Consider the following 14,220-nt stretch of genomic DNA (forward strand, 5'->3'; position numbering starts at 1 on the left):
TGGATCATCAAGAAGAATTATGCTTGAAATGCACTTCTCAATCTGCCTGAACTCCTGTAAATCCTTAAAACCCCAGTTCGAATGTCACCTCTCTTGGAAAGCCTTTACTGTCCAACCCTAGAGTTCCTCACTTCCTTCTTTGTATCTCCATTTTTACACCCCTCTACTCTATAATATACAGTACCTGCTTCATAATATATATAAAGTATTTAAACTAGGGCCTAGTACACAATAAATGCTAAATAAATGTTAACTACTATTTTATTACCACAATAGGTTGCAATTATTTGTGTAATCTCCCTTGCTAGACCAAGAGGGACAAAGGGCAGAAACCCACTTATTTGCCGTTTTACCAAACCCACTGGTCTTGCACATATTAAGCACTAGTAAGTACTATACAAATTAATAAACAACACCTCAATTCTGGACCCCGAAGTAATTTTCTTTGAAACTGTGGATTCCTTATATTTTTTAAAAAAGGAAACTTTTAAGATGAAAAATAAGTCTGCCCTTCCTGCTTTTTGATTTGGTTCAAATTCGAGGAGTTAGGGGAGAGTCCAGCTTTACCCACATCCAGAAAGGCAATTCTAGGTGCTCTATGGCTACCATCGCACATCCCATTATACTGGAAATGAAAACAATGGCATTTTTTAAAAGAGAGGGAGGGCAATTTAAAATTTTTCGTCTTATTTTTAACGCAGTCAGACGTGTCTTAACCTCAGGTGAGTTCATAACCTCACATAAGGAATTTACCAGCTTCCCTGATAAAAATAACCCAATATGTCAACTCTGGGATGAAGGAGAAGCCGCACGGGTGAAAACGGAGGCCTGTGATGTCTAGCTGCCCTCTCCACGAGGAGTCTCCTTCCATACCAACCTCAGAGAATCATAGCGTTCTTACACTGGGGTACGACAGGATTCCTCAGCTCGGGTATCCCCTAAACTAGCGCTACAGAGACCGAGCAAATCGCCCTGTGTTAAGTCAATGGCTGCAAGAAACTGAGATGACCACAACCCACAGGAGAAGAGGCGGAGAGAAGCTTAAAGCGGGAAAGACGAAGTGTACAGATGCTACGTGCGGAAAAAAGGAGAAAGAAAAGCAGCTGGAGGGTAGCTAAGTCAGGAACACCGCCACTTCTCATTTTTCATCGCCACCACGAATTCTGACATCTAATGACTACACCCACCGGTTCACGCTCTTCCCGCTCCAGTGCGGACCAAGCCGCCGCCCACCCGCTAGAGAGCCGCGCGGTGGCAGGAGGGAGCGGCCGCCACCTCCCGGACTCACCGACTCTCGGTACCGTCACTTCTGCGCAGAAGGGCCTAGTCTGAGGCCAGGTCTTCCGAGTCCGCTCCCGGGAGGCCGCGACGTTCGATTCCTCCCCTCCTCCCAGCTCGAGACGGCCGACCTGCGTCCCGGCTTCCGTAGGCGGACGGCTTGATGGCCCCGGATGTTGATATGCCGCCTGCCCCGGAAACGGTGGCGGGAGGCCGAAGGGGGCGGAGGTGGCGTTGCCCGGCTCTCCGGAAGGAGACGTGGCGGCGGTTGGGCCCCGGGCTGCCTGGGTGCTTAGTAGTCCCGCCGCCTCCTCCTCCTCCCCCTCCTCTCCTGTATGGGCAGAGGAGGTTGTGGCGGCGGCTGGAGAAATCGGCAGCGGAGGATGGAGGAAGGAGGAGGCGGCGCGCGTAGTCTGGTCCCAGGCGGGCCGGTGTTACTGGTCCTCTGCGGCCTCCTAGAGGCGTCCGGCGGCGGCCGAGCGCTCCCCCAGCTCAGCGATGACATCCCTTTCCGAGTCAACTGGCCCGGCACCGAGTTCTCTCTGGTCAGTGCCCTCGCGAGTCCTGTAGCCTTCTCTCTCCCTCCTAGCGCTAGGGTTTGCCCCTTTCCCTCGGTACCTGCGCTTTTTTACTCTAGAACCACCTCTGCAAGGGGATGCCTGCTTTCCTAATACAAACGTTCATTTACTTTGCATTCATTCATTCATACAGCAAGTGTTTAGCGAACACATTGTGTGTTGTGCCGTCCATGCTAAGCATAGAGGATGCAGAGGTCACCTGCTCTTCCCATTTTAAATCTGTCTCATTAGACCTTGCTTATCAACACTCCCACCCCGTGGAAGAAGCTTTCTTAGAATCACGTCAGGCACAGGTATTTTATCTTCTCTTAAAAAGTCAGCTGCAGTTCTTCCTCCACCAGCCGCCTTCTCTCTTTCAATATTGCCACCCTACCCACACAACCGGTGGTACTGCAGATACGAGTTCCTTCTCTCCTACTAGTTATTTCTGTCTTGTATACACACACGTGCATATGTACAGACTCACAGCTCTTCCATCAAAGTTGTTGCCTAGAGAATTATTTGGCCTTTGAGATGTTAATGACATTCTATTCAGAATAACCTTTACAGTGCTGATGTATTAACGACTGTTATTTAGAGCATGAGATTCTGTGATCAGTTTTCTTAGAGTGATGAACATTTTTATAACTTCACAGTAATGAAAATTTGTGGTTCTCCTGTCTTTGGGGAGTACTCTGCTGAAAAGTCTTCCTACCACTGTAGGCCAATAAAACACTTAACATGCTTACCGTGTAGTAATTAATTAATTTATTTCAAATTGAAGTCTTGGAAAATACAAAAGCTTTTTTAAAATTCTTATTCCAGTTACCTGCAGTCATTCCATTTGGGATGACTGTTTTGTTCTATTACCGTATTGTTCTATTACTACTTCATTGAAACAAGAACAAGTGATGGCATGATGTCAAAGAAAGATTTACCAGGGTAACAGACATTATGGTTACCACAACAGCTTTCTTTTTACAAATATTAGTTTTTGCAAATATTTCACACTTGTTTGTTTCTCCACCCCTCTTTTCAGTTCTCCTATTCTGGTAGTTCAGTGGTTCTCAACATTAAGTAAATATTTCTCTGAGAAGCCAGGTTTATCTTTGTATTAATGCCATGAAATATTGTTGTATTAAAATATTTAGAGGGTGCCTGCGTGGCTCGGTTGGTTAAGCATCTTCCTTCAGCTGGGATCAAGTCCCGAGTCTGGCTCTCTGCTCTGTTTCTCTTCTCCCTCTGCTCTTCCCCACTGCTCATCTCTCTCTCTCTCAAATAAATAAAATCTTTTTAAAAAAACTAAATAAAATACTTATGTAAAAGTTTTTTATAAGTGAGATATAACTTTAGCAGTCTTGAAGTGAGAATAATTTAGTCCAACCTGTGTTACCGTTTCAAAAGACCGCACAGAATAAACATGAGAAGTGTTACAGAATGTGGTTATTAAAGTATTTTACTCTTGCACCTGTTGAGGTTTTTTTTTTTTTTTAAGATTTTATTTACTTATTTGAGAGAGAGGCGCAGAGAGCACAAGCAGGGGGAGGGGCAGACAGCAAAGAGACAAGCAGACTCTCCGCTGAGCGGGGAGCCCAACTTGGGGCTCGATCCCAGGACCCCAAGATCTTGACCTGAGCTGAAGTCGGACACTTAACTGACTGTTTGTTTGCTTGTCTGTTTTTTATTTAAAAATCACATGCTGATATGCAGCCCTGAAAACTTCCTGACTCATAAGTCGATAACTAAAACTGGCGTTTTTAGAGGTTACTACCAAATTGTTATTCTGTTTTCTTTCTGGCACTGGTGTTTGCTGGCTAAAAAGAGTTTATGGAAGATCTGTCTTAAGTGTATCCTGTACTAACCTTTCACATACCTGTCAATTTTATTTTAATTTTTAATTCTCTTTGGCAGTGTAACATAATCTAAGATGGGCACATCTGAAGTTTTTTTTTCTTTTTTTTTTTTAAGTTATTTTGGAGGACACCAGGGTGGCTCAGTCTGCCTTCGGCTCAGGTGATGATCTCAGGGCCTGGGATTGAACCCTACATCCATATCAGGCTCCTTGCTCAGCAGGGAGCCTGCTCATTCCTCTGCCTGCTGCTCCCCCTGCTTGTGCGCCCTCTCTCTCTTTTTCTCTGACAAATAAATAAATAAAATCTTTTAAAAAAAATTTTTTTTAAGTTATCTTGAGGAAAATCTAAAGATTTTTCTGTGAGTTGGCAAAAGGTCTGTGGCCCTCATGCAAAAATAAACTGTAAGAGTCTTTATCATTGGCTTTTGGATTTTTTTTTAGTACTCTTTATAAGGCTTCCCTTCCCTACTTTATGTAATTGACACTACAGCCCTCCTCACCTGGCACTGTCATTTTCTTTTACGGGCCAGTTGGTTGGACATATATAACTAAGCAGCTGTATGAACTAGGATAAGGGCCTTTATCTCTCCACTGTCTGAAATTGGAAGAGCCTAGATTGGAAGATGTGAATTTTTTTTTTTTTTTGGTGTAAAATTCTCTGCTTTAAATTATCTCCCCATTCAGATATATCAAAACAAAATATAATCTTCTTGCTTTCAAAGTTACTTAGAAAAGTTATTAAGCACAAAAACTGTGTATTTTTTTAATGTTTATGTTAATTAATGACTATGATATTCTTTGTTTACTGGTTTTAGCATTCAATTTTTTTGTGTGTATGTATTTTTCTTCTGAAATACCATCTCTGTGGCATTAAACTATTCAACTATTCATTATTTCACAGAGTTCACAGATTTCACCAAAGTAAAACCACAGAATAAGTCCAGTTTTCTCTTTACTTCCTTTGGAAATGTATTCCCACTCAAAAACTTCCCACAGGGTTACTGGGATAGCTCAGTCAATTAAGCCTCGGAGTCTTCATCTCAGTTCAGGTCTTGATGTCAGGGTCATGAGTTCAGGCCTTCTGTTGGGCTCTAAGCCTACTTTAAAACAAACAAACAAACAAAAACAACTTATCCCAAACACTATGAGTTTATTTTACAGCTTTTCTCTTGTCTCTCATCCGCTATCTTAATTCTTCCAGACTCTTGTCAAACATTAGTAATCTCTCCCCTGCCAACGTATTTTTTAAGTTCCTTACCCTTAAAGTACCATACCCCCTTGGATTAGTTTCATTATATTAAGATCTCATTTTTATCAAATCACTAATAGGACCTCTTACATTGAAAATACATTAAGGTATTATATGGAACAACTTTTTTACACTATCTGCAATTCTGTACAGTCAGAATTTATTATATTTCATGTTCCTAAAGAACTTTAACTAAATCAAAAGGAAACATTTTTAGTAGCAGATCAAAAAAGTTTTTTTAACTTAGAAAACGAGATAAGGTTAACTTTTTCCCAGTAATTTCTGTTATGAAAAAGGGTAAAATTTGTTAAAATTTTTACTTTGTGATCCCAAAAAGGACTCACTATTTCAGCAGTTTTCAGATAGAGGAATTGTTACTTGATCTGTTTTATTGAAGAGGAAAGCAATCCTTGCAAAACTAATGAAAGACAAATCTTTGCATCTTCAAATAAGCGATGGCTTTTATTTCTTATTACCCCTTACCTAGACCTTAAAATAGTAGACAGTATAGCCAGGGCACAGGGGTGCAAAAGCACCTGGGTCTGGGGATTCCAAACAGACGAGGTTCAGCCACTCTGAGCAGACAAAACCCAAACTCAGAAATGGATGGTGGTGAAACAGGAAAGGATTTAATTTCAGTGAGGTCGGCACCCAGAAGACAGCAGATTGGCAGCTCAAAGACTGTCTCCAAAGTGCTGAAAATACTTCCAGGTTTATATAGGAAAAAAATGGGGCGAAGGTGGGTTAAGTATGTTCAGGGAGGCATTGAAGGTCTAATCAAACCTTATCTTGGAGTCAGGCATGGGGAAGTGTCTTTGCTGGCTCGGGCAGTCGTTTTTGCTTGAGGGGTAGTTTTGGTTCCATCTGGAGATGCTTTGCCCCGCGGGATCTTCTGGTCTGAACCGAGAGACAAGGTGGAAGGAAGAACCCAACTAGAAAGTTTGAGGTCAAAATGGAGGTAGCCGAAGTCCTTTTCCAGGAGGAATGAATTTCTTACCATATAAACATAAAGCCCCAAGAGTGGTTTTTATTACACAGAAAGGATTGTCTTTCTTTCTTTGCTGTGGTTCCAAGTAAGCAATTCCTTTTCCATTGTTGGCATTATGGTGAATGTTTCAGTAAGTAAGTCAGTATTGCTGTGGAATTCAATTCCGAACATTAGAGTTACGGGTACTTTACAAATAGAGGTAAATACACTTAAGTCGTATACTACTGGTTGCCTTCACTAAGTACAGGAATGATTTGACAGGACTTCAGGCCAGCCATTGCTAAGCAAATGTGAGTCTTGCTTTGAACAACTCTGCATACATTCTGCATATATCTGAAAAATGTCGAAAGGCATTATAAATGTTATGTCTTAGAGCAGTTTGTTGGCACAACTAAAGAAATGTTTCTAAGGATCCCTTTTTCATTAATTTGGTTTTGCAGCTCTCACTTTCAAATCTCTCTGGTTCCCCTCTTCACTTATAATGGTCTTTTAAATAAGAATCCTTCATCATAATCCAGGAGCCTATATAGTAATCTGAAAAAATGTAAACAAAAGCTGATTCAAATATGTTAAAACGGTTAAGAGCACACAGAATACGGAACCAGTCTGCTTGGGTTCATCTCTGTACTGTGCTACTTACTAGCTTTGTTACCTTGTACAAAAAAAAATTTTTGGGGCGCCTGGGTGGCAGAGCGGTTAAGCGTCTGCCTTCGGCTCAGGGCGTGATCCTGGCGTTATGGGGTCGAGCCCCACATCAGGCTCTTCAGCTATGAGCCTGCTTCTTCCTCTCCCACTCCCCCTGCTTGTGTTCCCTCTCTCTCTGGCTGTCTCTATCTCTGTCGAATAAATAAATAAAATCTTTAAAAAAAAAAATTTTTAAGATTTTATATATTTATTCGAAAGAGAGAGAGTGAGTGAGCAAGAGAGAGAGAACACAAGCAGGGGGAGCAGCAGAGGCAGANTTTAAGATTTTATATATTTATTCGAAAGAGAGAGAGTGAGTGAGCAAGAGAGAGAGAACACAAGCAGGGGGAGCAGCAGAGGCAGAGGAAAAAGCAGGCTCCCTGCTGAGCAGGTACCCTGATGAGGGGTTCTACCCTAGGACCCTGGGATCATGACCTGAGCTGAAGGCAGACCCTTAGCTGACTGAGCCACCCAGGCGCCCCACCTTGTACAGATTATTTAAGCTCTGGGTTTCAATTTCCTTTTCTGAAGATGGGTAGAATGTTTTTTTGAAGATCGTTGAGTTAAAAAATGTTAAGGACTTAAAACTGCAATACAGCTAATACAGCTTGTATTTACTACGAGTTTTGGTTTTGTTTTATTGTAGTGGAAAAACATTGCCCTAATTTGCATTTGTGTGTAAGATGACATTGGATCAAGTAGTACTTGTTTTATTATGGTTATGAGTCCTTCTTGTTAAGTTGAGAAAAGAACAGTTACTTAGTAAGAGTAGTTCTTTCCTCATGAGGGATAGCCAAATAGTATAGTGGTTTCACAGTATCACAAGATGAGAAGAGTTGAATTACCACAGAACACATATCATAGAACATGAAAACCTCTGTCTTAGTATTTAGTGACACATCTGCTATCACAAAGCAAAGACTTCTTTTTAGTTAAAAATAGGAGTAATATTAAATGAAATGTTCATTTGAATTATGTTGGTTCATATTTGGTTTGTAAATTTGTTTGGTTTTATATTGTAGAAAGCTTTAAAGATAGTTTTGTTGATACATACTAGGAATTGGCAAACTACACCTTTGGGTTGGCCAACCACCTCTTTTTGTAAATAATGTTTTTTCAGGGCACAGCCATACCTGTTCATTTTCCTATTGCCTATATAATGCCTTACTACAATGAGTAGTTGAGTAGTTGCAACAGAGATCATATGGCCCACAAAGCCTAAAATATTTACTACCTGGCCCTTTACAGAAAGAGTTTGCTGACTCTTCAGCAAACTCTGTATAAAAAGTTTACATCTTTAGGAGGTATACTAAAAAAAAAAGTTAAGTCAACAGAGAGGATCCTTAGGAATTTTCTTTTTCATTTTACTTTTTTTAAAGAATTTATTTGAGAGAGAAAGCATAAGCCAGGGAGAGAGGCAGACGGAAAGGGAGAAGGAGTAGACTCTTCACTGAGCAGGAAGCCCGATGTGGATCTCCATCCCAGGACCCTAGGATTGTGACCTGAACTGAAGGCAGACGCTTAACCGATTGAGCCACTCAGGCGCCCTGAGGGATTTTTCTTTTATAAGTCATTTATCCAAATATGAAAAATAATGCACTATTATTATGTTCAGGTATCCAATGCAATAGAATTGAGAGTACATCTGTAAAGTGCTATAGATTCTCACATATAGGTGGTAATTGTTAGTAGGAGTAATAAGTATTCAGTAAAGGTGTATCTATGAACGTTCATTGCCTCTTAATGCTTTTTTTTTTTTTGGAAGATTTATTTATTATTTGAGAGAGAGAATGGGGAGGGCAGGGGGGCAGAGGGAGAGGAAGAGAAACCCATGCAGACCGAGCTGAGCATGGAGCCCTTTGCAGGGCTCGATCTCACCACCCTAAGCCGAAACCAAGAGTCAGATGCTTAACCCACTGTGCCACCCAGGTGGCCCCACCTCTTAATGCTTTTAAATCCCTATTTTAACTTCAGTCTGTTTTATTACTTTTTTCTTTATATTCCAAATTTCATTTGTGTTCATTTTTTTCCTGTTATAACACCAGGATAAAGTTTGTCATCCTCATTTTGATCTTAATACGTAGAATCTTTTCCCCTGCCTTGGAAATATGTTTAAAAATCCTCTGTTGACATGATGAATTACTTTGACCTAAGACTGTAATTTAGTCACTATAATACAACTTAACCAAAAAAAAAAAAAATGTGTATTTTTTGTTCTATTTCTAGCCTACAACTGGAGTTTTGTATAAAGAAGATAATTATGTCATCATGACAACTACACATAAAGAAAAATATAAATGCATTCTGCCCCTTGTGACAAGTGGGGATGAGGTAACTTTTTATAAATATATCAATAATCCCTGTCACCAAAAATATGTATTTAAAACATTGCAAACACATACTTTAAAATAAAACTGAATGACAAGTTTCTCAATAACACTGTTTATCATAAAAGTAGTAATCACTTTTATTATTCTTGAATTCTTTTATTTTACAGTTCAACTTGGAAAATTAGCAACCAGTTATTCATAGTTTTAATGAAAATTGAATTCCACGCTTGCTTTCTTTTATAGAAATGAGGGTTTTGAAACAGGATATAATTTTTAAATGTATATGTGACTTTTTTTATAAAGAATTTCTAATAATAAATCTGTAGGTACCTATGCTTTTTCCCTACCTTAGCTCATACCCATTTCTTCATCCGGAAATGCCCTAACTGCCTCTTATCCATCCTTCAAGGCAATGACTTCTTTCAAGATGAAACAGGAGAGTCAGCATGGTAAAATGAAAAGGACACCAGCCTAGGAGCCAGGAGGCTGAGGTATAGGCTACAGTGAGCTGTGGAACCTTGAACAAATTTGAAACTCCGTTCTTCCACTCAATAAATTTATTGAGCTAATTATGTAATGCTTTCACAGTCTGTAAAATGGAAATATTGTAGACTCAGTGAGTGCTTTCTTAGGTTTTGTTCAGATTTGAAATCTGTGAAAGACAGCTCTCTGTTTCATTTTGTTTTAAACCTTCTTAAGACACAAATACACATGTGTGCAATCATACGCATATGCATGTGGCATTCAAGTCTGAAATGTAAAAATATATAGGAAACGGGGATGTACCTTAAAACTTTTCCATACCTTCTATGAGATTCAACTATTCTGAGGCTATCATAGTTTGAATTTGTTCAGATGCAAGTATTTAAAACTTCTGAAATAGGTTTATAAGAATTGTTCAGGAAACTGATACTCAAACCATTTTTTAAGAGAAGAATGGAAGATTATTCTATGGCTCCATATTTTATACTTCAATTCTTATGAAAGAAGTGGCAAACCATAGGATCTTTTTAAAAGTTTTGACTTTTTTCCCCTTTTATTTCCAAGCATTTGTGATTTGAACAGTGAGTTAATACCCAGACAGCAGAGTTGGGTGAAGTTCTAGAATAATTGTGTAAGTATTAAATCCTAGTTCTTTCATAGGAAGAAGAAAAGGATTATAAAGGCCCTAATCCAAGAGAGCTATTGGAGCCACTATTCAAACAAAGCAGTTGTTCCTACAGAGTATGTATTTTATGTTCACTTAATAAGTAGAAAATAACTTTCCAATAGCCAGTAGACCCTTGAAAATAATTCTGCTTTTCTTTTTACTTTATTATGTTGTATCAGATTTTAAGTTAATTGTAAATCAAAGCTATTGCTTAACAGTATTTTGCTCATTTAAATTCCTATATAGTAGATGCAGCAAACACCCAGTAACACCAGTTTCAAATAATATCACTTCCCAAATTGTTCTGAATGTTTTTCAGATCAAAAGAAAGTTTCCTTATATACAATTTTAATAAAAAATGCTAATTGTTATTTTTTAGATGTATAAAATGGTTCCTAAGCCAGGTGGTTACTACAGATCCCAAGTGTAGTCTAGACCTGTTTTCTTCACAGAATTTTCACAAACAGCTAATTAGTGAAAACAGTGACTAGGCTTCAGAAATTTCATATTTTTCTGAGGCATAATAATGTTTCATGAACGCTTACTCTAAATCTTGAGGGAAATCTACTCAACTACATAAAATATCAAAAAGTAATTCAGAGTTACATGGCTTTTGTGTGTTTAAATACATCCTTTTTTCTTAGATTGAGTCTTACTGGACTTATGAAGTATGTCACGGAAAACACATTCGACAATACCATGAAGAGAAAGAAAGTGGTCAGGTCTGTTTTTCTTCAAAATACAAAGTATGGAGTATGGAACATTATAAAATGAGAACTTTAATAATGAGTTTGATGATTTTAAAGTTTTATTCTTGGTATTTGCAAGATACTTACTATATTTTTATTTTATTCCAATACAGAAAGTAAATATTCACGAGTACTACCTTGGGAATATGTTGGCCAAGAACCTTCTATCTGAAAAAGGTTTGTTTCTATGGAGTGATTTAATAGTAATGCTGGAATTTGGTTGAAAGTATATGTTCAAATTAGAATTTAAAAGATCTTACAGGAGACTGTATGCATTTTAAAACACTAACATAAATTTCTGAGCAATCCCTTGGAAAATTTTTTCAAAGAGATCTTTTCATTTGCTGTGTCAACAAACATTATGCTTTTTGTCTACATATTAATAAATTTTTAAAAATCTGGTAAGATAACATGTTAGTGTTATATTTATATAGTGTTAATGTTAGTATTTTGCTTGCTGTAAGCGTAGTTGTTATACATGGAAGTGGAAATGTAGATGTGTCCCTAAAATTGTGACATATTTTTGTTAATCCGTGTTATTCAAAGTCAACTAATTTAAGATTAAAATTCTCACTGATATAAAAATACTTCAAAAGAAAATTGTTGAGGCCAGTTTTATGCCTCAAATAGAGTATTTCTCAGGTAAAGATATAAGGATTAAATTTGACTGTCCTTTCAAACAAAACCATTTCAAGATAACTAGCTAAAAGTAGTAAGATAAAAATTATATGTATGTTTGGATCTCCTTTAGAAAGAAATTTAAAATTACAAAGTTGATTAAAAACTTATTCATTTGTATCTTATCTATAAGTCCCTGGTCATTCTTTACGCCTACCTTACATAGGTAATATCTTATTATTCCACAGATCAAGAGGCAGATGAAAAGGAAAAATCAAAAGAGGCAAGTGACAAGTGTTGATTTTTTTCACTTTTAACATCTATTATTAGTGAGGCATGAATTTATACTACTTAAATGACAGAGTTTAGTCATGTGTTCTTTATCAAATACCTCAAATGATTGGGTGAAAGAAAATTTGCAGTATGTTAGGTTTTTCTGACAAAAGTGATACTGTGATCCTTTTATTTACTTTTAGGATCATAGAAAAATTAAGGAACTTACCAAAGATGTGTCTGGGAAAGTTTTCATAATGGCAGTATATCACTTCCGGGCTTAGCAATGTTTCCCTCCGTTTAACATTGGAAACAATTATAAATAAGAGCTTTTGCTTTTTCCCCTGGTGTGGTGCCTGTCTCCCATGGGTAAAACGGAGAAACTACATATGTAAATAACAAGCTCCCAGACTGCAAGCATCTTCAAAGCAGGGACTGTCTTTTATCTCTTTACCCCGCAGTGCAGAGTGCCAGATATTATGTAGGCACTTCATAAGTGTGTACTGAACGTGAATGCATAATTGATGACTGAAAAATAGGATTGTTTAAAAAGAATGATTCCTTAGGGTACCTAATCACAATTTTGAAATGCCCCTGTAGTTCAAGGAATGCTTTCTGAATCCTAAGAACTCCCATAGAGTTAAATAACCTGTTGATAGAGGATATTTTTGTAAGTGGTTTCATATCATAATGATAATTTTATTAGAAGAAAAGTGAAATGGCAAAAGGCCTTAAAAGGGTTGCCTGTAACTTAAAAGGGTGGCTTTGGGGGGAATTGATAAGCTAAGCATAGACACACATAGCATTGCTATTTTAAAAGATTTTAATTTTACAGACTACCTTTGAGATAAAATATTTATTTACTGTGGCTCTGGAGGATAGCAAGATGGAATTCAAAGTGTGAAATGATAAAGGAAGAGGAAGAAAAGGGTAAGGGAAGAAAACTAACATTTACTGAGCCTCAATTTATAAGCCAGATACTGTGCCAGGCATGTAACAAAAGGTAATGCTTAATTTTCCCCACAACCTCTGAGTATATATTATTATTTTCCTTTTACAAATGACAAAAACTGAAATTTGATCAAAGTCAGAAAGCCAGTAATTTTCTAATTCTAGATACTAGCATGAAAATAACATACAAGAAACCTCAAAATATTTTTCCCTGGAAACATTTGTTTCTTGCCTGTTTTAGACATGGCGCTGACAGGGTACCAAAGTGATACAAGATGAGCTCCCTGCCTCCAAAGAGCTTGCTTGGAGATATTATTAACAATATTTTTTAGAGCCCTTGCGTTAGATTTTTCTTTGGTTTACATAGATAATATATGGGAGCTAGTTCCTTAATAATCCTTGTCTTCTGAGGTGATCTGTTTTATTCCCCTGTTCCATGAAAATTTCTTCGTTTGTCCTCTGATGGCCTTGACTAGATTTATATAGGAATTTATGTTGAAGAGTATGGCTCTTAATATTAACGACAGAGTAAGCAGATTAATGAATGAGTACAGTGTTAAGATTCCTGTTCTAGAAGATAGTGTTTTACTATGTAGCCCCGCTTTTTGACAAATCAGACTTCAAACTCTAGAATCTAAAGTATAACACAGACATTCAGTGAGAATTTAGTATAGAAAATTCTGACTAGTCCAAATAGTAAGTTCCTGTATTTTATCTTAATCTCTTTCTTTAGAACTGTTAGAAATAATTCATATTAATTAAGAGGTTATATCCTTTTATATAAATGTATGCTTACTTAACATCTTAATTTTAGCACCAAATAAAAATTTTCCTTTTTTGCTATATAAAACTAGCTCTGAAAATAAGTTTTTGCTCAAATAAGAATTTAGGAATCAGGGGCGCCTGGGTGGCACAGCGGTTGAGCGTTTGCCTTCGGCTCAGGGCGTGATCCCGGCGTTATCGAATCGAGCCCCACGTCAGGCTCTTCTGCTGGGAGCCTGCTTCTTCCTCTCCCACTCCCCCTGCTTGTGTTCCCTCTCTCGCTGGCTGTCTCTATCTCTGTCGAATAAATGAAATCTTTAAAAAAAAAAAAAAAAGAATTTAGGAATCAAAAGAATGTTAGAGGAAGAATTTATAGAAAATACAGAAATTTTACCTTTATAAAGGTTGGTTTGTAAATAAAATGTAGTTTTCTTTTAAGAAAAAGTGTTTCTCTCATCCTCGACCCCACCTCCATTTCTAATGGGAAGTCTGTCTTATACTCTTTTTTTTTTTAAGATTCCCACTAAAAATATTGAAGGTCAGATGACACCCTACTATCCTGTGGGAATGGGAAATGGTACACCTTGTAGTTTGAAACAGAACCGGCCCAGATCAAGTACGGTGATGTACATATGTCATCCTGAATCTAAGCATGAAATTCTTTCAGTAGCTGAAGTTACAACTTGTGAATATGAAGTTGTTATTTTGACACCACTCTTATGCAATCATCCTAAATATAGGTAGGATGTGGATTTAATATTTTAAACATGAAATGCACA

General features: G+C 37.8%; 2 protein-coding genes across 16 annotated transcripts in view; one reads left to right on the top strand and one right to left on the bottom strand.

Annotated features, from left to right (window-relative positions):
* ASB3 (ankyrin repeat and SOCS box containing 3) overlaps window positions 1-1,420 on the bottom strand; it is a 171,753-nt gene extending 170,333 nt beyond the window's left edge. For 12 of the 14 annotated variants that reach the window (XR_004624890.1, XR_004624887.1, XR_004624888.1 and 9 more), the window contains exon 1: window positions 1,289-1,420. The gene's annotated coding sequence lies outside the window, so the exon portion shown is untranslated. Of the gene's footprint in view, window positions 1-1,187 lie in introns of all 14 variants that reach the window. The other 2 variants (XM_019792914.2, XM_034659128.1) reach the window with 2 other exon arrangements.
* Window positions 1,421-1,465: 45 nt separating this feature from the next.
* The window catches only part of ERLEC1 (endoplasmic reticulum lectin 1), a 40,180-nt gene continuing 27,425 nt past the window's right edge, over window positions 1,466-14,220 (top strand). The window contains exons 1-7 of one of the 2 annotated variants that reach the window (XM_034659127.1): window positions 1,466-1,823; window positions 8,835-8,939; window positions 10,082-10,162; window positions 10,733-10,810; window positions 10,951-11,014; window positions 11,704-11,738; window positions 13,958-14,181. In XM_034659127.1, the coding sequence (XP_034515018.1) occupies window positions 1,614-1,823; window positions 8,835-8,939; window positions 10,082-10,162; window positions 10,733-10,810; window positions 10,951-11,014; window positions 11,704-11,738; window positions 13,958-14,181 (797 nt within the window). In that variant the 5' untranslated portion in view covers window positions 1,466-1,613. The remainder of the gene's footprint in view (window positions 1,824-8,834; window positions 8,940-10,081; window positions 10,163-10,732; window positions 10,811-10,950; window positions 11,015-11,703; window positions 11,739-13,957; window positions 14,182-14,220) is intronic. The other variant, XM_002914051.4, reaches the window with a different exon arrangement.

This window comes from Ailuropoda melanoleuca, chromosome 4, assembly GCF_002007445.2.
Source record: "Ailuropoda melanoleuca isolate Jingjing chromosome 4, ASM200744v2, whole genome shotgun sequence".
NCBI lineage: Eukaryota > Metazoa > Chordata > Mammalia > Carnivora > Ursidae > Ailuropoda > Ailuropoda melanoleuca.